Source organism: Ictalurus punctatus, chromosome 4 (genome assembly GCF_001660625.3).
Source record: "Ictalurus punctatus breed USDA103 chromosome 4, Coco_2.0, whole genome shotgun sequence".
Lineage (NCBI taxonomy): Eukaryota > Metazoa > Chordata > Actinopteri > Siluriformes > Ictaluridae > Ictalurus > Ictalurus punctatus.
The window spans coordinates 15,567,501-15,590,981 of NC_071284.1; the positions used below are offsets into that span (position 1 = coordinate 15,567,501).

Here is a 23,481-nt window from a genome sequence, read left to right on the forward strand (position 1 = left end):
GAGGGAAAATCCAGAAAAGGTCTTGTGAGCCTCTGACTCACACACACAGACATGTCTGAATAACACACACACACACACACACACACACACACACACACACACACACACACACAGCAAGCTGCTGTGTGAATAAGTCTGTGATCAGCAACTGCTGTATAATTAGTACTTGTGTTAGATCAGTCATGCACACACAGAGCGCTTCATACTTATGAGGTGTGTAGACACAATGCCCTTCTGTCAGTGTGTGTGTGTGTGTGTGTGTGTGCTTCTCTGCCCCTACTCAGCTCAACTCAACTTACCTCAACTCAGATCCGTTTAACTCAAATTAGCTCAGATCTACTGAACTCAGTTCTGCTCAAATGGACTTTGCCTCAGATCTATTAAACTCAGATCCGCGGAACATCTGCTCAACCTGGATCTACTCGAATCAGTTCGGATCTCAACTCAAATGCTCTCAACTCAAAGCAGAATCGTAGCACAAGGCCTTACTATTCCATTCCTGTGAATAAATTGTCCTCGCTGTCCAGCCTTTCCCTTTTTACCAGGATAATATGTGGATTATTCTCTTTTCTTTTTCTAAAGCACTTGTCAGTGTTGTGAGCGTGTGTGTGTTCCCGAACGCTGAAAGACTTGGCTTATTCAGAGGAAGCAGACCAGAACGGCACGTGTGTGTATAAGTCAGTGTCAGGCCTGTAATTTTCTGAATTCTCTCTTCTAAGGTCTCAAGTCATTTGTCAGTAATATTTGTTTGCGATTGTCTGCTCTCTGATAAGTGCGTGGTCATCAAGGCATCTGGTTTTCTGGTAACAAAGCATGTCCTCAGATACCCCCATGTAAACAGTGTTTGGGTGCTGTCTAAGAGTTCTCTGTCTGTCTGTCCTCTAATCTCCGTGTCTCTCCACACACTCTGTTTCAGTAATACTCTTACACGCTGCGCTTTTCACCGAGTTGCTTGGCGGCCTCTGTTGGCTGTTGTGCAGTAACGGTGCTGCCGGTTTTTTATCCCATTTCCTGTGTAGATGCGAGGACAAAGGGCGGTCTGATCCCATAAACCTCAGTGAGTTCTGTGTCTCTGTTCCATTTTCATACAGACATAACATCATTTACATAAGGGTTATTGGGTTTAACTCTGCACAAAACCATTTAAATCTAGAGTCCGACCACGGCCTCTGCGTACCTAAGAGTTTAAGAGTGTATAGAGTTGAGAGTGTGCGTGTGTGTGAGTGCGTGTGCTCCCCTGAGTGTCACCGAAAGAGTTGGGGTGGAGTGGGGGGAGCTGTCGGTTGGCTCTGAAGAGGAAGTCTGTGGTTAGACCGTTTTTTCTCCGTGTAGCAGTGCTTAAAAAAGCCTGGCTGTCCTTACAGATGTGGAAGCCATTTCTGTGTGTGTGTGTGTGTGTGTCTGTGTGTGTCTGAGTGGGAGGTAGGCCTGAGTTTATGAAGCATAGGATTCAGGCAAGCCTATCTGAGAGCACGTAAAAAGAAGACCCCACTTGCACCAAAGCATGCTGGGAAGGGCTCAGGTTTGTGCTGCTCGTAAATGAAAGCCCTGTGCTGGTTGTGCCCAAAATAGCTCTTGAAAAAAATGCAAGAATGCAGGGCCTGGATGTGCATCTAACAGAAAAAACAAACTTCACAGCTGACGGCGCCTCCGTACCTCTCTTTTTTACTGTCTAATTTATTATTTATTTGTTTACATAATTTATAAAGCCGTAAAGCTAGTTTGGCCGGCTGCTTGGCTGCCAGGGTACGTCTGTGCTTAGCATATGCATGCACACAAATGCTTTAGATTGCAAAGGTGTGTGTGTGTGTCTGCCTTTAATTGGTAGCATTAATCATTTCCACACGGCCGCAGGCAGCTCCATCTGCCACTGATGTGTGTCTGTCTCAGCTCATCAGAGAAGGGCACGGTGACACAGGTGGCATGCCTCAACCTTACACTTCCTGCTGCCTTGTGTCCTTTCTTCAACATTCAGCTCGTGCCATAAACATAAACTTGTTTTGTCACTGATGGAGGTGTTTATTGCACTTTCTTTTTTTTCTTTCACTCAGGATTGACTTTACCATGATCAGTGGTGTCAATTTGCGGATTATTTTGTGAAGCAGCAGCGTCAGCGTAGGTTGTTTTAGTTTTACCTGGCGTTAATATCTAGTTATGGATTACCAGTTAATCATTTCTGTGAGCGGTAAGATCGTCTTTGGATGAACAGTGGGTTATGTATCAATCAGCTCTCCAATTCAGTCGTCAGGGCACTGATCAGGGAGGTGGCCATTTTAAGGGCTGTCTCAATCACAAAATCCTTCCAGTACACTGGAACGTACACTCCCTAAAACCCTAAAAAAAAAAAAAAAAAATCCCATAATGCACCGTAAGACCCAGGGAGCGTCTGTGTTTATTATATGTTCCCTTACTGGAAATGACTTCATGTTTTCTGAAGCCTCTCAGCCAACTTCATCGACAAATGTAAGCAGCTCGCTATCATCATTGTAGCTCTCAAATGATTACTTAATTAATTAGTGTTTAATTCACGAAATTCACTAGCTAGTGACAGAAGCGCATGTGATTAAGCTAACAAATGTATATGAGATATAAAACTTTAATATTTTTACGTTTCGGTGGCGTTTTATAATGCGAGTATGTAATTTTGGGTCATCAGTGTCCCAATGTGTAGTGAGCCAGGGTCCTTCCCCCTGCCCAAACTCGTGTACACAGTATACTGATTCACGAGCTAGGGAGCTGATCGAGACATAGGGATGGTCTGACCTGTGTGTGATAGCAATTGAAAGTATTAGTAGCATTAGTTTTGCAAACGTCGACCCGTTTTGAGATTTGCAACTTGTGGAAAAGTGCAAAATGAGTTTAGAATCAATCAGTAAAACACAGCAGCAGCTGAGAATGTCTGATATTAATGTGGATGCGCCGTAGGGATGGGCGAAATGGACTTACAACTGTATCACGATATTTACCATGCACATCTGTTATTGGCTACAAGTGATAGTTGTGATCTTGAGAGCCTCAGAAACATAAACATTGATCTAAAAGTAAAATAAATTTTCTGTAACCAAACCAGTTCCAGGTTGTAGACGTAGCCCCTCGTTTAGCGATAAACTCCTCCTCAGCTTCACGACTGCCTTCCGCCATACTTGTTTTCACTCTGCACGTAAGCTGCGACTGGGTCGCACACCGTCACACACAGAAATACGTCATCAACTCGGCTTTATCGTTATGATCGCAGGAAGACTAATTCTTATCGTGGGGAGAATTTCTACCGATATATCTCAAACGATAAGATATCGGCCATCCCTAATGCGCCGTAGTGACCAGTAACCAGAACGACGATGTAATGACGTTGTGGGAAAGAAAAAAAAACAACTAACTGCTGTTCACCTTCATAATGGAACATGTTTATTACTATACATCAGCTGTCTTTTAAGTTAGGGCCAAATTACTGACTTGGCACTACTCATGATGGAATGTACCATCAGTATTCTGGTTATGTAGCTCTGCAGCATTCATAACCAACACACACGCAAACGCTGAATCACTTGCAGAATCAGATTCCTGTTTATACGTGATAATGCATCATAAATCGCAGCATTACACACTTCCACAGAGATCCGTTATCTTTGATTCCACATTGAGAGTTACCTGCACTCATTACCTTTACTCATGTTACACACATTCCAACAGTGTGTGTGTGTGTGCATGTGTGTGTCTGTGTGTGTGGGAGAGTTAATATTCTTCATATGTTCTTCTGTACTTCTTTCATCTCTCAACGTTACAGGACATAGCGCAGAGATGATTAAACTAGAGCTGCAGTGATTAAAATCTACTGTCAATTATGAAAACTCATCCACATGGATTTTTATGGTCGAATATGCTGTAGTGTAAGAGCGTGTCCTGTTGTACTGCCATGTAAGTATATCTTTTTTTCCCCGCCTTTCTTTTTGAACCCAAGAAATTAATTTCCTTGCACCATATGCAGTGCTCACTTCTAACAAACCGGGAGCAATCAGTCCGAACGCCGGACCAAAGGATACTGAAGGAGAACAATAACGTGATCCTTGAAAGAATGATAGAAAACGTGAGTGTGATCTGTGCACTCTTCTTTTTCTCGAGACTATCGAGACTATCGATTTTTCTCTTTGCACCACGAGAGACAAGGAGCAGAGAAGACATGTGCTATCGCACAGACAGAGCTTTGAATGATGGCGGGGACGAGAAAGCAGTCAAAGAAAGTTTAGATAAAGAGAGCGATAAATAAAATATAATTAAAATTAAAATAAACTCCACACACTGAGTGTTACAAATATAAACTTCAGACTAAAACTTTACACAACTGTTTGTCCAATTATATAAGACTGAAAAGAACCCAATACACACACACACACACACACACATACCAGAGTATGTATTATTCATCCAGGACTGTAGTTTAATTCTGTGCTTTTTGTGCATCCATAAAAATAATGCATAAATACTTCTATATTAGTTTATATTATATATAAGTTTATATTATGTAATAGTATTCATGCATTACTTTTTATAAAAGGTAACGTTGACATAAACAGTAAACTGAAGAAAGTGATTGTCGGTGACTCTGGGTATCTGCTAAAGCTAGCGGCGTCACATTACATGCGTATGATGTCATGCGTCGTCGACTAGGAAACGGCTTATACTTCCAGTTAGTAAAAAACTGCTAGTGTTCCATTTGAGACGATATTACCTTTCTAAATTTCATATACTAGACGGTAGCGTACACAGTGCATAGTGAAAGTGTACAGTACGTTATTTGGGACACAACTTTAGCATTTACTCTCCGAAGTGTGTTTTCGGGACAGAAGTAACGTAGTGAGTAAACGTTCATCTAATTGATAAGGAGATTCGTTGACAACAATTTTCATAATTAATTATTATCGATTTTAGCGAGTTGTTGTTTCAGCTCTAAAAATTTCAATGCTCTTGTGATATGATTTCAAGCGAATATTATTCCTTATTTGTAATTTAAATTGGTTATCATCATTGGAACAAGGGCATTGGAACATTTTTTGCAGCTCTAGTTCAAACCATACTGTTATTTTATTCCAAACTTGTGCGTGTGTATTTGCAGGAGCTAAAGGGAGTAAAACATAAGGAGAGCAAGGGTGTTTTCACAGCTAGTTTGTTTGAGCCCTCCAAACGCTCTCGGAGCGGTTCAGCGTGTATATGTGAACAAACCAAATGATCTCAGACCCCCCTAAAAGGACCCAAAAGTGTCCGTTTGTGGTTCGATTTCTTCGTGATATGTGAAAGCATTGAGGTCCTGGTCTGCTTTGTGTTTCGTTTCGACGTGTGTACCTGGAGGCTTGCCGTACCTGCAGCCATGTTCCGTCACTGATAAAAACACAAAACTTTTCACCATGCCAGGTTGCGGGATTGTGTGGTCTCAGGAGGACAGCTGTGCACTTCTTGAAGTTTGGAAAGAGGATTGTATTAAATGCCAACTATCCTCAACACAAGAGAATATAAAACTGTGTCTTTTGTTTTCTCAAAAAATAAAGGAAATAAGCTATAACAGAACAGCGCTACAATGCTGGGTAGAAGTAAAAAAAACCATGACAGAAGTACATGAGCACCCGGGATAAAATGCGTTGAAGTGGAGAGTCCACAGTCTTCTATAACGACTTGGAGGAAATTTTGGGTGCAAGCTGGGGGCTGAGTTTTTATGAACTTGTGGTGGGAACAAGAAAGGGTCTGAGATCACTTCATTGCTGAAGAGGACCAAAAAAAGAACCGGGTTCTCTTTTGAGTTCCCTATATTGTAAACACCGAAAGGATTGAGGTCACTTCCAGCTGGTTCCCTTTCTGGTTCACTTTAAATGAACTGGGTTTGGTTCTTTTAAAACGAACGATATGTGAAAACACCCTAAAGCTATTCAGCACACATATAAACATCAAAGGGGATAGGATTGTTAACGTGCTGTACACATTCAAATGATGTCTTTCCTCAAAACACTGTAGACAGGAAGAGTGAAAAGCACTGAGGTGGACATGCAGCTTAATCTACACACAAACGTCCTGAACAAATTGGGGCACAGAGGTAAAGAGGAGAGGAAAACCGAGAAGAGGAGAGGACATATTGTTTTGGCTGCTTGAATCAAAAGCTTGGCACAGATGAGTCCTTCTGTTTACTTACCACCCCCACTTCTCTACTAGACACACTCACACACACATGCGCACGCACACACACACACACACACTGCCCCACCCTGCCTTGTCGCCGAATTCTACCGTATAAACACCCCCCCCAAAACTTTTTTTTTTGCTTCATATCATTTTCCAAATTCAAATGGGATGTCAAAACCCCATTCTAAAGACAGCAAGTATTTTATTTACATTTAACCGAAATCACAATAAGCACAGCGAGGCTCTTTTTTCTTTTCTTTTTTTTCTTTCTGTCTTCCATCTCTATTGTTCTTTTGATCCCAAAGCTTTGGATTGTTACTATAAACCCATGCAAGACAAGCTAGGACTCGTAGCAGCGTAAGCTTCCATCTGGAGGTACCACGTTACTCAGAACACATACGCTCGTACTACTGAAGAATGAAGATTGAAGTGTTTCATGCCTATTTTCTTAGTCTTAGTCTCATGTTCCGTTTGAGGGTCGTATCGCTGGGTAGCCAGAGGGAGTAGGATGTAAATACAGACTCTTTTGATTGTGGACTCAAACCCAGAATCATAATCCAGTCTTTGTTGGAGTGGCAGTGTTCAAACTACACGATCGCTTGCAGATGAGACGCGCACACACACACACAGTACACACTACACCATCGTTCACTTGGAGAGATCCCTGTCAAAGCATGCCCGATCCCCAAATCCAGCTTTCTCACGAAAATAAATGTGAGAGCTCTCTATCATGCGACCGTCACTATTTCATATGGAAACAAGAAGAAAAGAGAAAAGTGAGAAAATGTGGAGGAAATATTGGTTGGGGAGACAGCTGTGTACAACGCAAAATAAACTAACTATTTTTGTACTGTGCGCCGATAGCAGACGTGTCCCGTTTGTGTCCCATTTTGGCCTCGCCTTCCCACACTAACAGATGGATGATAATCTGGATTCAGGAATCGGCAGCACATGAAAGCAAATGAATTTGACTTCCTCTCGGACTTCCACAGGCTCTTTGCACGACTCCTCCCAGAGAAAATCAAACATGCTCGAAGGTGTCAGAGCCTGAGTGATCACTCGCAGGATGAGAAAATCATTACACCACCGGCCGCCATGGGAACATGCAGCTGGTGACTGGATTATCAGGGCTAAAATCGTGTAACATGCACTAGGCTTTTACTAGGCTCTCCTTTCACACAGTCTCTTACACCTGTTCAGACTAATTTAAAGAAACATCTTATAACAGTGAGTGGGGGCGTGACCATCTGTTTGGTCTGGACAGAGCCAGGTTAGGATTGCATGCATATTACACACATATACCGATCAGTATGTTCTGTTTCAATATCCAAGCAGTAGGTACAGAATCGAATGCAATAGGTGCTGTCACAGTGTATTTCGGACGCACTGAGAGTGTTAGTGAGGGAGACAGGAAATCAAGTTTCTTTCATAAGAGGCTGCAGTGTTTGTTGTTCCAGGGCAGAATATTGGCAGAGTTGTATTTCTAAGCTTTGAAATTTTGATGAAAAACAAATTGGATGAAAAAGTAATTATAGCTAGCTCAGGGTGACGGCTAGGTTGCTTGACCACAGCTTATGAGTTCGTCATGTCGTCCAGAGATCGTGAAATCATATCCAAGTGATGCCACAGCCATCAGAATCAAAGACAGCACAAATTGGCCGTGCTCTCTGGGTGCGATGGGTGGTTCACTCTCTCTCCGCTATAACTAAGAGCGACACTAGCCAATTGGTGTCTGTTAGGCCCTAAATGCAGGAGGGGGCGGAGAGCGCTTTCCTCTGAGTGTGTTGCGCTGTGCCGTGGCACAGACCGAAAAGATGCAGATGTCTCGGAGAACGCATGTGATAGCCTTCACCCACGTGGGGTGAGAGCTGTATGATGGGGAGACTTAACTGGTGGGTGAGAATTGGCCAAGAATAAGTTAGGAGAAAATCTATGGGGGGAAGAAATAGGTAAACATATATACTTCAAATAAAAATGACCTCAATAACCCTGAGAGAAAGAAGTATAAAGAATGGGAGTTTTTCCCCCCTCATTTGTATATGTTGCTGGCATGCCCCAATGAAAATTGTGTGTTTAAGCTGATTGAGTTATGTTCTCTCTTTATGAATGTTCTCTCTGGCTGGAATTTAGGAAGACTTTTTATATATATGTTATTAATGGCCATAATGACTGTATTGGTTGGTAGAAGGAGCTGTTTGAGTTGGACGAATGTGGAAGAAAAAGAGTAAAACGCTAAAACTATATTTATGTCAATAACCGTATTCAGCATTTTTTCCCATGTTTTGTCGCCCTTTGTGCTGAACCGCTGGTGATTTTTGTTTCAGGCTTTGGAAATAATATATTGCAGCTATTTGTTTTTTTTCTGTCCTTCGTCAGCAGTTTTGACATAAATTTGCTCTCTAATTATACCGTACGGTTGCTCTCAGCCTGGTGTGTGTGTGTGTGTGTGTGTGTGTGTGTGTGTGAGGAAGAGAGAGAGAGAGAGGTTATGTGGGAACTGACCTAAATGTTTGAGTAGTTATCTTTCTGAAACGAGGATATGATTTCAGTCAGGCTTTTTACACCATGTTCTCATTGATATTTAGCTTAAACTACTGTCATGCTTCCCAGACTTTACTTTGCATACCGGTGTGTGTGTGTGTGTGTGTGTGTGTGTGTGTGTGTGTGTGTGTGAGAGAGATCAGTATCAGTGTATCAGTCCGTGCGCTTGGGGGTGTTTATGCTGAGGACACTGTGGAGAAGGAAGGGCTGTGTTTGAGGACACGTGGGAAAAGAAGGATGGGTAAAAAAAACAAGGGAATAGAGATGTACAGAGAGATTAAAAACTGAGAGACCAACTGACAGAGTGGCAGAAAGAGTAAAACATCAACATTCTACAAGTGTTTCCATTCGATCATTTATCACCGCTTTATCCACTCACACATTCACACACCAATATGCCTACTGGCATATTTTTGGGAGGTGGGAGGTAGATCACCGAGACACAGGGTGAACATGTGACACTCCACACAGACAGTAACCAGAGCTCAGGATTGAACAGGGGACCCTGGGACGGTGAGGCAGGAACGTTACCCACTGCACTACGTCCCACCCACAAGTGTTTTTCATTTCTGTAATAGTAAAATAAATATTTGATGGACATTTTCTTAAATGAATAAATAAACGAAGTAATAATAATGAAATATTACACATAATTATACAAATTGGTGATAATTATACATCTATGACGGATGCTTAAATGTCATTCTGTCGGGAATCTAACACATAGTGGATGTCTGATCTAAAGCGGCGGTGTGTTGTGCTCAAGTTAGCATATTTAGCCTGTCTGGGAGGCTGTAACTAAAGAAATTTTTTTAATCAAAACAAGTTGTGGGTGGCTGATATGAAATCAATACAATATATGACTTATATTTTTATTTATATAGGGCTCAGGTGGTAGCACGGGTTGTCCACTAATCGTAGGGCTGTCGGCCCACATGACTCCGTATGCCGAAGTGTCCTTGGGCAAGACACTGAACCCCAAGTTGCTCCCGATGGCAAGTTAGAACCTTGCATGGCAGCTCTGCTACCAGTCGTGTGTGTGTGTGTGTGTGTGAATGGGTGAATGAGAACCACTAAGGTTAAAAAAGAACTGTGTAATTGCATACCATTTACCATAGCCTACATTTGTTAAATTTTTTTATTTATTCATCTGGATGAAAAGAATGTGCTGCTTTGCCTAAAAAACGTTGCTGATATAATAGGGACAGTTGAGTCGTTTTCATGCCGAGTTACTTTAATAAACAGGTGAAAATCCTCCCTGTTTTTCCTGAAAGGTAGCTTTTCTTTAGTACAGTGAAACCCTGCTCTGTGCCACGGCTGCCAGCTTCAGTTACACACCTTGCAGGATAAAGTAAACGAGTAATTGATTTGAGAGCTTTAATTAAAAACCTATATCTGCTACCTCCTAGTTTTACGAGAGCATGTTATATATCACAATGTCCAGCTGGGCTGTGTAGTAGAGATGTCACAATACCAAAAGATCTAGTAGTCGGTACCGATACCACCAAAAGTACACGATTCTCGATACCAAAGTCGATACAACGGTGTGTTATAAAAATAAAATAAATAAAAAAATCATTAAAAACTCTCCTGGTGGATATCCTCCTCTGGTTGATACTGGCAAAAGAGAGAGAGAGAGACAGAGAGAGAGACAGAGAGAGAGAGAGAGAGAGACAGAGAGAGAGAGAGAGATTTTAGTTATCAAACACTGTCTGATAATGAGTGGTGGCTACAGTGGAGGTGCAGCACTCCTAAAGACACACACACACAGACGTGCGTGTGCGCACACACACACACACACACACACACACACTTTATACTCTGAATGCAAGCATTAGTTTAAATTCGGTGATATGGTGGCAGGTTAAAAAGATTTATTAAAAAATTTACATTTGAATAATTATTAGTGACATTAGGCTACATTTTGCTGACAGGATACAGAATGGCGATGCATGGTGGCCCATTCGTAGGTAGTTTATGACATTGCAATGTGTTAGCGTCGTTAACAAATAACTGGCTATCGCAAAAATTAGCATAACGTTGGCTGGTTTCACGGCCACAATGCCCACTGCCTCAAACAAACATAATATAGGACCGTCTTTCAGGTGCTTCGCCAAATTCCAGGTGTTTCCTCGCTTTGTTTGAAATGAACCATAGCATCGGTTGCTCACCGGCTTCAGAGCATCAATATTATGTTTGTTGTCATCCGCCTTGAATGCGAAGTATTTCCATATTCCATACCACATTTTCTCTCAACGAGTCGCGGTGGAACTAAACTTCTGTAGTTTTTCCCGTGTGCTTGTAGTTGGTGTTGTTCTTCTTCACCACTTGTGGACCGACTAAAACACTTGCGCGTATTTATGCCCCCTTCAGGTCCGGAAGAATTGCAACCGGTTCCAATGCTACTCCAGAAAAACAAGTACCGTCACGTTTTAAGAATGTTGGTACCGAAGTATCGGTTCTCGTGACATCCGTACTATGTAGACATATCTGAATGGACACCAAGAACAACTCTGAAAGCAGGGAAATTGCTGCTACGTAATGGGATTTAAATGCCATATTGACGACGTTTACATGGACAGCAGTAATCTAATTAATGACCTTATTCTGAATAAGACAATATTGTGATTAAGGTGTTTACAGGAGTCGCTTTTAGAATATTCCTTTCATGTTCCCGTTTTACATGTTATAGATCATAGATCGATTAACGGCACACGTCATTACGTCCCCACGCCACGTCGTCCAACGTCCCTCCAGAATTTCACGTATCAACATTCAGTTGGTCTTCGTTATGGTACCGTATACAGTTTTGGGTGTCTCATTTTTAATTTTACGAAAGCTTCAAGTGCAGTTAATTATTTGTCATGCTATACGTGCAAATAGATGACTGCTTGAAGCCGTGGGTTGCGTCCCAAACCGCGTACTTACCGACTATAAATAGCCGAAGTACATGTATTTCACCTTATATATAGCAGGTAAGTACAGGGTTTCAGCCACATATCACTATAAAAGTCAGCACCAGTTTCCATGTTTTGATTTAATACCCCCTAAACCACAAGATTATCAGTAGACATGGCAACACTGTACTGGGGAACCGATCTAAAAGGAACTGATAAACAAACAAACAGAAAACTAATAAAATGTAAAGACCGAAAATGTGCTTAGTTATAAATAAATAATTAAATATAAAAAATTAATATAATAAATTCATTAAATATAAATAAAATGAGAAATGAAATAATGTGTAATGACTATGGGTTGCATTTAATATCAATTTGACATTACGCTTAGTTCGCTCTTTATTGTTTAAGATATTTAAAAATAAATATTTTATGCTTGTTTATGCTTGTATCAATTAACCAGCAGTATTTCTCATTGCTTTAATTTTAATTCAATTAACAGTGACCATGAGCCGAGAGCTTACATTTAACTGTTTATGACAGACGTCCTGATTAAAGCTTAAATAAAAAAAGATTGGTATCTGGATCAGTTTCGGTCGTAAAATCCTGAAAATCAGTGTGTCCCTAATACACACCATTAAACTAAAGCGCTTTGCATCTGACAGGTACATGAAGTCAATCACATCCTATATGAGATTATTCAGATATACACACAATATACACAGAGCGGTTCGAGAACTGTCTCCAGCCCAGAACCATGACAGTGGAAAATGTCTAATAGTGTAGCTTTAAATATATTTAAGAGAAGCAGACTTCAAACACTGAACATTGAGGTTTATTCTATTTGTTTACAAGGTGGAACAGGTTAATGGTTGTTTTTTGCACACAGTCTGTAAAATTAACTGAAAATGTTACATTTAGTTTATCAGAAGTAAATTAATGTGTCTTGGCTCACACTACGTTCCTAAATTCTGTCATAATTGTCCAGCTCAAGTTTTCTCATGCCTACTTGTGTGTTATATTGTGGCACATTAACGTTACCATCTCTAAAAGAAAAAAAAAAGAAAAAAAGAAAAATCAAAGAAACACTAAACTTCAACTGTGCTCCTAAATTTCTGTAATCTCCTAAAAGAAACTGTCTTGCGTCTCTCCTCCTGTAAACACTGTTATTGCCTTTTTTGCATACGCCTAAATTGTTTTCATTTAGTAGCATATTGTTATATTTGATGCACATTTTCATTTGGTTGATGGCATTTTTACTTATCCTATATTTTGGGTACAATTTTATTTATATTTTTTTCTTCTACGAGATGATGCACTTTAAGGACCCACTAATTTGATGCAAAGATCTGTACATTAGCAGGAATGTAGCACAACATGGAGGTGAAAGCAGCGGTCTGTTTATTTAAATGTGAAAGTGCAATAAAAATATGTTGTCCCTAAAATCAATGAATAATAGTGATAAATAATCGAGATCTCAATATTGATCAAAATAATCGGGATTATCATTTTGGCCATAATCGTGCAGCCCTAACTCTACATGTCTTAATTCGATTTGTGTTTACTTCGAGTATGACTTTAGTCGGATTAAGGTCATCAATAATCGCTGTTTACATGCTAGTTTCTTAATCAGAGTATTGTCTTAATCAGGTTAATATCGGACTATTGTTGTCCATGTAAACATACTGACTGTCTTCTGTTTGTTTATACATTCAATGTTTACAATAAGCAGATGATGTAGACGGTTTGTTTGTGACAGATAACGCTGCATGACAAACTTAAGGAGAGCTCAGAAGAGAAAGGATACACTCAAAAGACACGATTAGTTTTGATTCACTTGTTGCAGACAAATTGAATAAAATAATAAATTGAAATTGCATGAATAAAACAATAATAATGTCTTAGCTAAACAGTTATTAATAACAGCAAAAAATAAAAACACAAATGCCTGCTTCCTGTTGATGAACAGTATTGTCAGTCATTGCTGCCTGCGTCTTCCAACTAATCTCTCGTTCAACTTAGCTTTTGCAAACAGGATCACAGAAACTACTTTATGTGGGTTTATTGAGTTTATTTTCATGAGCTGATGGGATTTGGTGATCAGGTGTGTGACTGTGAGCATCATCCGTGCTAGCTCATGTCGTGTGTGCACGTTGACAACACAACAGATGGCAAGCTTGAAATGTGGTTTAGCGTGAATAGTACAGAGATTCTGAGAGTTTGAAACACTTGCTATTACAGAATAGCATGACGGTGAGCTGTGACACATTAGTCATTAAGGTAAAGGTACATAGGTTAGGTATCATGTGTCGCACATTCGAATATCTATAGATACACAGCTGAAAAACTGAATACTAAACTCTCAAAGCTTTAGAGTTTTAGAGTGTTCAGCGCTCCCCTCTACTCCTGCATGAATTATCTGAACCATTTATCTGTGGTTCCTAGCTAAAATACTAGATTATGTTAAAGCTTTTGTCAGATTTTTTTTACCTTCTCACATTATGTTGAGCGAGAGAGACACTGTCTAAGAAGATTTCAAACATAATTTGTTAATTCAGTGTATTTTACAGAGCAGTGTGAAATATATACACTCTTATAGATGCTGCAGGACGTAATGTTTTGAGTCTTATTTCAGTGTCACTGAGTGCAGCAAGTAACTAGTGAGGTAACTGTGGTAAATGTAGGTAAATGTGTGTTGGGTCTAGACATTTTATTAATAGTTTGCAAGTACAGCACTGGACACTGGATATGACTTATTTGAGAAATAGGAGCACCTAGCTACCAAGTACAGCGATGTTAAAATTAAAGTAAAATCTAGCATGAGAGAACACAGTCCAAGTCACATACATAGTATTCCTATGGCATATTCAACATAAAGGAGCTCCTGCTGAGCATATATACCCAACACTGTAGTTATATTGCATTCGTGATGACTTGTAAGTGATAACTTGGCAAGTGCTGTGTCTGTATATTAGCTGATGATCATGTTATAAACATTTTGAAAGGACAAATTGAAAGGTCTAAAGAGGTACTTTACACTGTTCACATTGTGTACGGCAATGTAGATTTCACGTCACGCCGTAAACGGGGAAAGAACCGGTAGTTGAACTGGTAGACCACCCTGGTTTACGAGTTGAAATTTCAACTAGAGGGCGTGTTTCTGGTGGTTTTTACCAGTTGTACAATAGAGAAATGCCTTGAAAGTAGCATGAAGAATGGAGACAGATGTAGGTCTCTGAATTTCGGTAATCGGGTAATAACCAAAATTCACCCCCTAGTCTATTCAAGCATTTGGCATAGTACACTAAAGAAGTATAACAAAAGCAGGAGTCTAGGGCAAGGCTGCTGGTCTAAAGTCAAGTCTGTTGTGGCTTGACTAACTAAAGAAATTTAAGCCTAACTGCATGTCAGGTACGAGGCCAGAGTTGGATACAAATGCAAATTATTGAAAACACTTGCAAACAATCCGAAAGTCCAGAGAAGCAAACTGTAAACAGAGGCTTGGTATCATCTCTAGAAGTGTGCTAGGAACGAGACAACGCTCTGAGTGAATGAAAGTCCAGTCTGTTTAAAAGGTGCGTGTGATTGAATACAGGTCTGCCGAGTTAGACATCCGGTGATTGTGAGCTGAGGAAGTAATCATGACTGGGTTGTAGTTTGTTTGGCTGCTGGTAAATGGTTTTTGTGATGAGAGCGAGTGACGACATGACACCGGGCCAAAATCTCAGTATGACAGCCTTAAATGACATTCTAGTAAAATAATGTCAAGAGTGATGTTGTGTAAATTTCCAGGTGTAGCCTCATAGCCATATTCAATGAAAGCCAAGATGGAGGATGAACAGGGGAGGCTAAACTTTAGGATCATTGAACCAGTACAACTGAAGTGGTGACTGTAATGTAGCTGTTATAGTAATTGTTACTTAGAATAGACACGACTTTACTGGAGTTAAAAACAAAAAAGCGCTCCATCATCTTTGCAGTGCGCCCTAGCACCATGCCACTAATGAATTGGTGGGATGAGCAGTGTCTACCTTAAAAGATATATAGATTGAAGGTATGGTTCCTACTAACCTCTGGCATTTTGTGTTGTTGCACTGGATCACTTCAGACACAACAACACTGCAACCTTCCCTAAGAAAGCCTGCACGGGAATTAAAAGCAAATATCCCATACAGCTATAGGTATAAGCCCCGTCAGCATGTCTGATCAGGTATATGTATTTAAACATACAACGGAAGGACAGGCAGTGTGTATGTTTAAAACATTGCTGGTCGTTTGCTCTGGTTCTTACGAGTCATCCATAACTGGTCTGAATCAGTGTCATTTGCAGACACTAATACCACATACTTTCTGACTATGTCACAAGTGAGGAAGAACCACAACCGTGTATAACAGGAAGACGGTGAGAACAACGCTATTGCCTGTAGCATAGCGCCAGCTGCTCCTGCCAATTCACTGATTGCGCAAGCTACTCCTGCAAGATGTAGATACGGAATGTCCGCCGTCTCTCAGCCATGACAGCCTTCAAGGTAAACGTAAAGACCAGTAAAGAAAGTGAAGGAAGTATTCTAAACATACAAGGACATTTTATAGTCTTTGCGGACTCTTTGTGTTTGTGTTTCTTTAACCATTAATGTGCTGATTCGTCTCAGCATCTTGTTGAAAACTTTATGGCCAACTCTGTACCTCCTGACAGAAGCAGCCAAGTTTTTCAGTTTATTCTGCTTAGCAAAATTCATAATGCCATCAATCTTCACATGTGATCCTGAACCACCATTCACGAAACAGCCCTCAAGCATCACTGATCAACCTTCAGGTTGTACATTGGATATCAGGTGCTTTTTCATTGTATTCAGTTCCCTTTTGTTGCCAAACATGCTGATGGTCTGTATGACCAAAAAAAAAAATTTTAATTGGTCTCATCTGACCACAACATATTATGCCAGTTGTAGTAATATCACATGGTGAAGTTCAACCACTGCAGTTTGTGAAATGCTCTCAGGCAGGACTTCTTTCTTGCATTTTTTCCCCATGCAGCTTGTTTGATCTAAATAAAACGGTAAGCTTTGGGCTTTTTCTTTGCTTTACTATCCTCCTCACTGTGTAGGTGGACAGTGTGTTCATTTTGCGATTACTGGCAAATTTCTAAACGTTTCATACATTTAGAATTGTGCTTGATAGTATTTTTAACCACTTATGTATTTTTTTTAGTATCTACCTGATTTGTACAAGTGAAGTTTTTCAAGATTCCAGAGAACTGTTAAGCTCTCTAATCTGATTCGCCAAAATCTGTTGTTAATTCATTTTCTATAACAGCAGCATATATAGTTTTATGTTAATGTGCTCTAATATTGTTTCTATGAAACACAGGGACCCGTTTGGCAGATGCTCAACAAATTTAGTGAAAACTGTTCGTTAACAAGCATATCTGTTGATGCGGGTCCTTTTAAATTGTTCTATGAGCTTTCTATCAGGAGATGCTTGTTTAACATTCAGGGAAGGACTCTTTAGTGTCGGCACTTTGTAGAGGTCAGGTAAAGATGTTCGTTTACGATTTCCACTGACGGTCTTCAGGACAAAGGACTTTTCTCTTTTTGCTATTTCACTATAACAGCATGCCCTGTCCTGTTTAATTCCTTACTTATTTGGCCCTTTTGGGGTCCTTACTACACTTACTACAGAGGAAACGCAGGATATCCTTTCCTCACAGCTGACGCACATACAGTAAAGAAGGGAGAAGGAGGAAGACGGTTAAAACACTGTAGTAAAGACGTCTAGTGATGCACAAAGCTTGTGCTGTTTGTGTTTCTGGGACGCACGTGTTGACTGGCAGAGACGTGTCCAGTGACCATTCACACACTACTGTGTGATTTGGGTTTTAACAGCTCTGTGCTGCTGTAGACTTTATACCACTGTGTTGGAACTTCTGCCTTCATTTTGGGTGTCTGTATGGTTTTGGCAGCTTCTATGCAAACGTTTGTATAGTGTGCGTGTGTGTGTGTCTGTGTCTGTGTGTGAGAGAGTGTGAGAGAGTGTGTGAGTGTGTGTAAGTGTGTCATGCACCATGTACAGAAACAAACAGCAGTCCTGGACTGATAGACTGCACACTTTTGTCTCAGCTTGAATTCTGACACATGATACCGCTGTGGCTTAGAGCCAGCTTTAACCCCCACGCCCAATTTCTCTCACTCACTTTGCCCTCTGTCTCTCTCTCCCCCACCTCTCTGTCTCTCTCTCTCTCTCTCTCTCTCTCTCTCTCTCTCTCTCCATGCATCTCACCTGCATCTCCTCCACAACATGTCTTGCACATTTACACCAGACCCTCTCACTCTCTCACTCTCGCTCTCTCTCACACTCTCTCTTTCTCACTCTATCTCTCTCACACAGACACATGGATGTAATCATGTACCCGGTGTACCATTGCCCCTGATCAGTATAAATAAATTCAGACTTGGCTTTGCTCATGTCTGCTAAGAGAGCGTCAGTGTAGTCTTTCCTGCTGCTACTCTAGTCTCTAAAAATAAATAGTTTCATCACAGGAAGTTAACAACAGAGCATGATGCTATGGGCAAAAACACACCCCACACACACACCCACCCACACACACACACACACACACACACACAAACAGTGGATTATATACGCATCTGTCAAAGCATTGAAGACTGAGCCACATATTTTACAATTCAAATGGGCCTTTGTGTGTCCGGACATGACACAGTGAGGTGTTTTCATTTGCGGGTACAGTCGTAGAGTAGTTGGTTTTGACATTCGTTGGGTACATTTTTATATAATCATTCATTCCCCTTAATTTTAAATCAAATTCCAGTTGATACACAAAAAAAAAACGCCACTAATACTCATTCAGTATTTGTAACTTTTGTGTTTGTGTTTGATCGGGTGGTTGGCTTTTTAAATTTTATTTATTTATTTTTTACAAAGTAAATGTATGGCCTCATGTTTATACCAAGACTTTATGGCTTGGACACGTCAGTGCATTGTTTTTAACAGTGCTTCTGTGTACACTTGGATGTTGCGCTGCAATCATTTATTAGAACCACGTCGTATGTATCTTTGTGCGTGTACACAGGTGTACCTGAAGGCCCCAATGATCTTAAACGGAGTGTGTGTGATTTGGAGAGGCTGGATTGACCTGCAGCGTCTGGATGGGATGGGCTGTTTAGAATATGATGATGAACGAGCACAGGTATAACCAGAAGACATAAGACAGCATATAATGTGCTTTTAATACAGCTGTTTCTCATTTTTCATATGCACTGACATGGTATGATATTCCTTCTTTGTGTGTGTGTGTGTGTGTGTGTGTGAAGCATGAGGATGCTCTTGCTCAGGCTGCCTTTGAGGAGGCTCGCAGGAGGACTCGTGATTTTGAGGACAGGGATCGTTCACACCGTGAGGACCTAGAGGTGAGTGTAAACGTACGTGTGTGGTAGTGGTGAATGCGTCATCTTTAACGGACAGGTTAGTGCATGCATACACAACAGCATATTGTGTATATTTAAAGTTGTGGTGGGACAAAAAAGGTAACCCTGTTTGGTGTGTATGAATATGTGTGTGTGTTCTATCTTTCCTTGCTGTATTTTCTGTTGTCCTGCAGGTATACATATTCTTCTAGCATTTTCATTACAGCCACTAACACAATGTATACTGCTTAAAACTAATTGTTACTTCTGTAATGAGCTAATATAAAAGGGTATATGCTAAATTGCAACTGAGTAATAGCTAAGGTTAAGCGTGTCTGTGTGTGTGTGTGTGTGTGTGTGCGTGTGTGTGTGTGTGTGTGTGTGTGTGCAATATATGTGCTTTACTTGTTGACTTGTGGCTCAGTGCATGCAGAATCTTTGCTTAGTACAGAATCATTCTGAAGTCCAAACTGCGCTCCTAAGATGAAAACCAAATTGTGTTTTTTAGGACCCTGTGGCATCAAAAATCTGGGACTGATGGCATTCACGGACCAGGGTCTGTCTCTTCTGCTTCTCTCTATCCCTGTGTAATGCACTAAACCATGTCTGTGCCTGTAAGTGTGTGCGTGCGTATGTGCGTGTGCGTGAGTGTGAGTGTGCGTGCGTGTGTGTTGTGTGAAAGCGAGAGACTGCATGAGGTTTGTCTTTTGTGAAGATGTTCTATTAGAGCATGTGCATGCATTAAGCAGCTTGTTCTGTGTATTCATGCTCAGTATGTGTTTCTGCACTTTCTGTTTTCAATTATATTACAAAACCTCAGCCACGATCACCACCAGTCAAATGTCATTGAACACCTAGAGTTGTTTTATTAGCATTGAATCGATATTGTTGCCACAGACCAAACAAAATGATACAGAATAGCAGTTAAATTAGGAAAGCGAAATCTTCGTGGAATTTGTTAATTTCTCGCGTTCAGATCTTAATGGTGCTCTACATGAGTGCTTTATCAAAGAGGGGAAAGGTGTCAAGACTATAGATAAAGACTCTGTATAGATAAAGACAATGTAAATATGTGCTGTGCTACAGTGGGTATAGACGTTTTTCCAGCTTTATTTATTAATTGGACCTTACAATATACAAGTAAAAGAAAAAAAAAAATAACAATAATAAATAAATAAGGAGAATAACTAAGAGCAACGAAGGATTACCCCATACAGTAATACTTCATGGAAGCACCTTTTGCTTTAATTACAGCCTTGCATCTGTTTGGATACTTCTGTACCATCTTTACACACCTAGTCTCAGCAAAATTTGCCCACTCTTCCTTACAGAAGAAAAAGTCCCTGAGATGATATGAGGAAGAAACCTTGAATCAAAAAGGAACCCATCCTCATTTGGGTAACAACGGATAGTGTATTTAAAAATAAGTCCCTTCTATAACTGTGTGCTCCATGATAAAACAAAACTGCAGCTGTGTAATCAGGAGATTCACCACACAGTCTCAACATGAAGTCTGTTCTGCTGAACTCGTGCACTGTCCACTGATGGAGACCCGGGCACAAAAAGACACCGCACCAAAACTGCCCACATCAATTGCAGTCCAATGCCATCTCCACGGCTTCCAAGTGTCCCTACGCTGTCCATATGGGGTCATCCTCAGTAACAGTGACTAGCCTCTAAGCGACGAGAACTACAGAAGCAGGGCACCAGGACGGTCCAGTCTGGCCCGGAGAGCAGTACGGTTCAGACCCACTGCTATCCCAGGGGCGACACGTGCAGAGCGTTGGTATAATCCAGCATCTTCGCAGGCGTTGGCATCATCTGGAATCTTCACAGAGGCTGGTTCTGAGCTGGAGCTGGCACATTCACTGATAGGAACAGGAAACAAATGAAGAAGGATTAGCGTGGCTGCTGTCCATTGAATTTTAGGCAGCGATAACCATATGCATTTGTTATCGTTTTATCAGAGATGACCGCATAACAAGATTATGAGATGCGTTATGTGAATGCTAGGTTCAAGAAATGTGTTTTTAATCTGGATTTAAACTGAGAGTGTGTGTCTGAACCCCGAACATTATCAGGAAGGCTATTCCAGAGTTTAGGAGCTAAATATGAAAAAGCTCTGCCTCCTTTGGTAGACTTTGATATCCACGTTATGATCCAGAGTCCAGAGTTTTGCGATCTTAAAGAGCGTGAAGGATTGTAACGTGATAGAAGATTGGTTAAATATAAAGGAGCGTGGCCGTTTAGGGCTTTATAGGTGAGTAGCAGTATTTCATAATCGATACAGAACTTAACAGGTAACCAGTGTAGAGATCATGAAATTGGGGTAACGTGTTCATATTTTCGTGATCTGGTATGAACTCTAGCAGCTGCGTTTTGGATTAACTGTAGCTTATTTATTGAGGATGCAGGACAACCACCTAGCAGTGCATTACAATAATCTAGTCTTGAGGTCATGAACGCATGAAGTAGTTTTTCTGCATCAGAAACAGATAAGATGTTACATAGCTTGGCAATATCTCTAAGGTGGAAGCAGGCTGGGAAATGTGATTTTCAAATGACAGGTTGCTGTCTAATATAACACTCAGGTCTTCAACTGTAGTGGATGAAGTATCTATACATCCTTCTAAATATCGTGTATTCAAAGAGCTTTTGTGTACAGATTTTTGGTCCAATTAACGATTTCCCTATTTTATCAGAATTTAGTAAAAGAAACTGACCAGTCATCCCGTCTTTAATGTCTTTAACACATTCTGTTTTGAAATTTCATCTGGTCTTGTAGAAATATATAGCTAAGTATCATCAGCATAACAGTGGAAATTAATCCTGTGTTTTCTAATAATACTTCCAAGGGCAGCATGTATAAAGAAAACAGCAGGGGGTCTAACACCGATCCTTGTGGCACACCATACTTTACTGCTAGGTTACAAATTTCAGCATTTAAACAAACAAATTGGTAGCGATCAGACAGTTAGGATCTAAACCATTTTAATGCCTGTTCCTGAATACCAATGTAGTTTTGTAATCTATCTAAGAGTATGTCATGATCTGTGGTGTCGAACACAGCACTAAGATCACATAGAACAAGCAGTGAAATGCAGCCTTGGTCAGATGCTAGAAGTAAGTCATTTGTAATTTTGACAAAGTGCAGTCTCTGTGCTGTGATGGGGCCGGAAACCTGATTGAATTTCTTCATAGATACCATTATTCTGCAAAAAGGAGCATAATTGAGCAGACAACTTTTTCTACTATTTTAGATTTGTCAGTATTTTGCTCCATCCATTGTCCCTTCGTTCCTGAAAAGTGCCCCTGTCCCTGCTGAGGGGCAACACCACCACAATAGGATGCTAGCACCATCATGCTTTAATGTAGGTATGGTGTTGTTTGGATGGTATTGACTTTCTGTCAGATGTACTGTTTGGTGTTGAGGCCAAAACGTTTGATTTTGGTCTATGCTGATTATAGCACCTTTTTCCACTTGGTTTCAGAATCTTCAAGGTCCTTTTTGGCAAAGCTCAAACGAGACCTAATGTGACCTTTCTTGAGGAGCAGACTTTTTTCTTTCAACCCTCCCATACAAGACAGATTTGTGGAGCACTTGTAATATTGTTGTCACATGCGTACAATGACCACTGTTTGCCATAACGTCCTGTAACACCTTGTTTTCATTGCCCTCTTGGTAGCTTCATCCAGTTTAGAAGGACTGCCTGATCCAAGCAGGTTCTTGGTGGTACCACACACATTCGACTTCTTAATTATGGACTTAACTGTGCTCCTGGGGATGCATAAAGCCTTCTTTGAAATCTTTTCCTGACTTGTGCCTTTCCACAACTTTGTCTCGAGTTCTTTTGAAAGTGCCTTGGCACTCCAAGTAGATTGCTTGGTTTGTTTTGAAATGTGCCATCAAGCATCGGAATGTTATATAGCTGCTTTTATTTGGAATTAATCAACATCATTACAGTTGATCACAGGTGGAAGCCAGTTTCCTCGGTGTGCGATCCAGAAGGTGATTAGTTATACCTGATTAAGTTCACAAGTGATGATCTAACGGGGAGATCCTTTAGCACACCAAGTTATTCTAGTTCTTTCGCTTGGATGCTGTAAGGTGAAATGGGAAAAATCTTCTTTTCTGATTTTCAATTCAGGCTGTAAAGCAAAAAAAAAAAAAACAAGTGAGCATTTTGTAAGGGGTGATTCTTTTCTATACCCACTCGATGCATTCCTAATTTGAATGATTTCCAAGGCCATTGAATTTCCAAGGCCTTTTCTGATTAAATTAGATCTAGATTGTACCAATAAAATCAGGTTATTTCTAACATTTTGCAATTCAGTTAGCATTTAATAATAAACCTTTCTTGATTCACACATCTTTTTTTCTTGGTTAGATTTTCAAATGTAGAGTATTTAATATGCTGCTATTTAAACAAAAATATTAAAATATCGTGTGT

General features: G+C 40.4%; 1 protein-coding gene across 4 annotated transcripts in view; it reads left to right on the forward strand.

Moving 5' to 3' along the window:
- Nucleotides 1–23,481, forward strand: part of cbfb (core-binding factor subunit beta) — a 52,290-nt gene that overhangs the window by 23,221 nt on the left and 5,588 nt on the right. For 2 of the 4 annotated variants that reach the window (XM_047155110.2, XM_047155109.2), the window contains exons 4-6: nucleotides 18,697–18,813; nucleotides 18,938–19,033; nucleotides 19,539–19,586. In XM_047155110.2, the coding sequence (XP_047011066.1) occupies nucleotides 18,697–18,813; nucleotides 18,938–19,033; nucleotides 19,539–19,568 (243 nt within the window). In that variant the 3' untranslated portion in view covers nucleotides 19,569–19,586. The remainder of the gene's footprint in view (nucleotides 1–18,696; nucleotides 18,814–18,937; nucleotides 19,034–19,538; nucleotides 19,587–23,481) is intronic. The other 2 variants (XM_047155108.2, XM_047155107.2) reach the window with 1 other exon arrangement.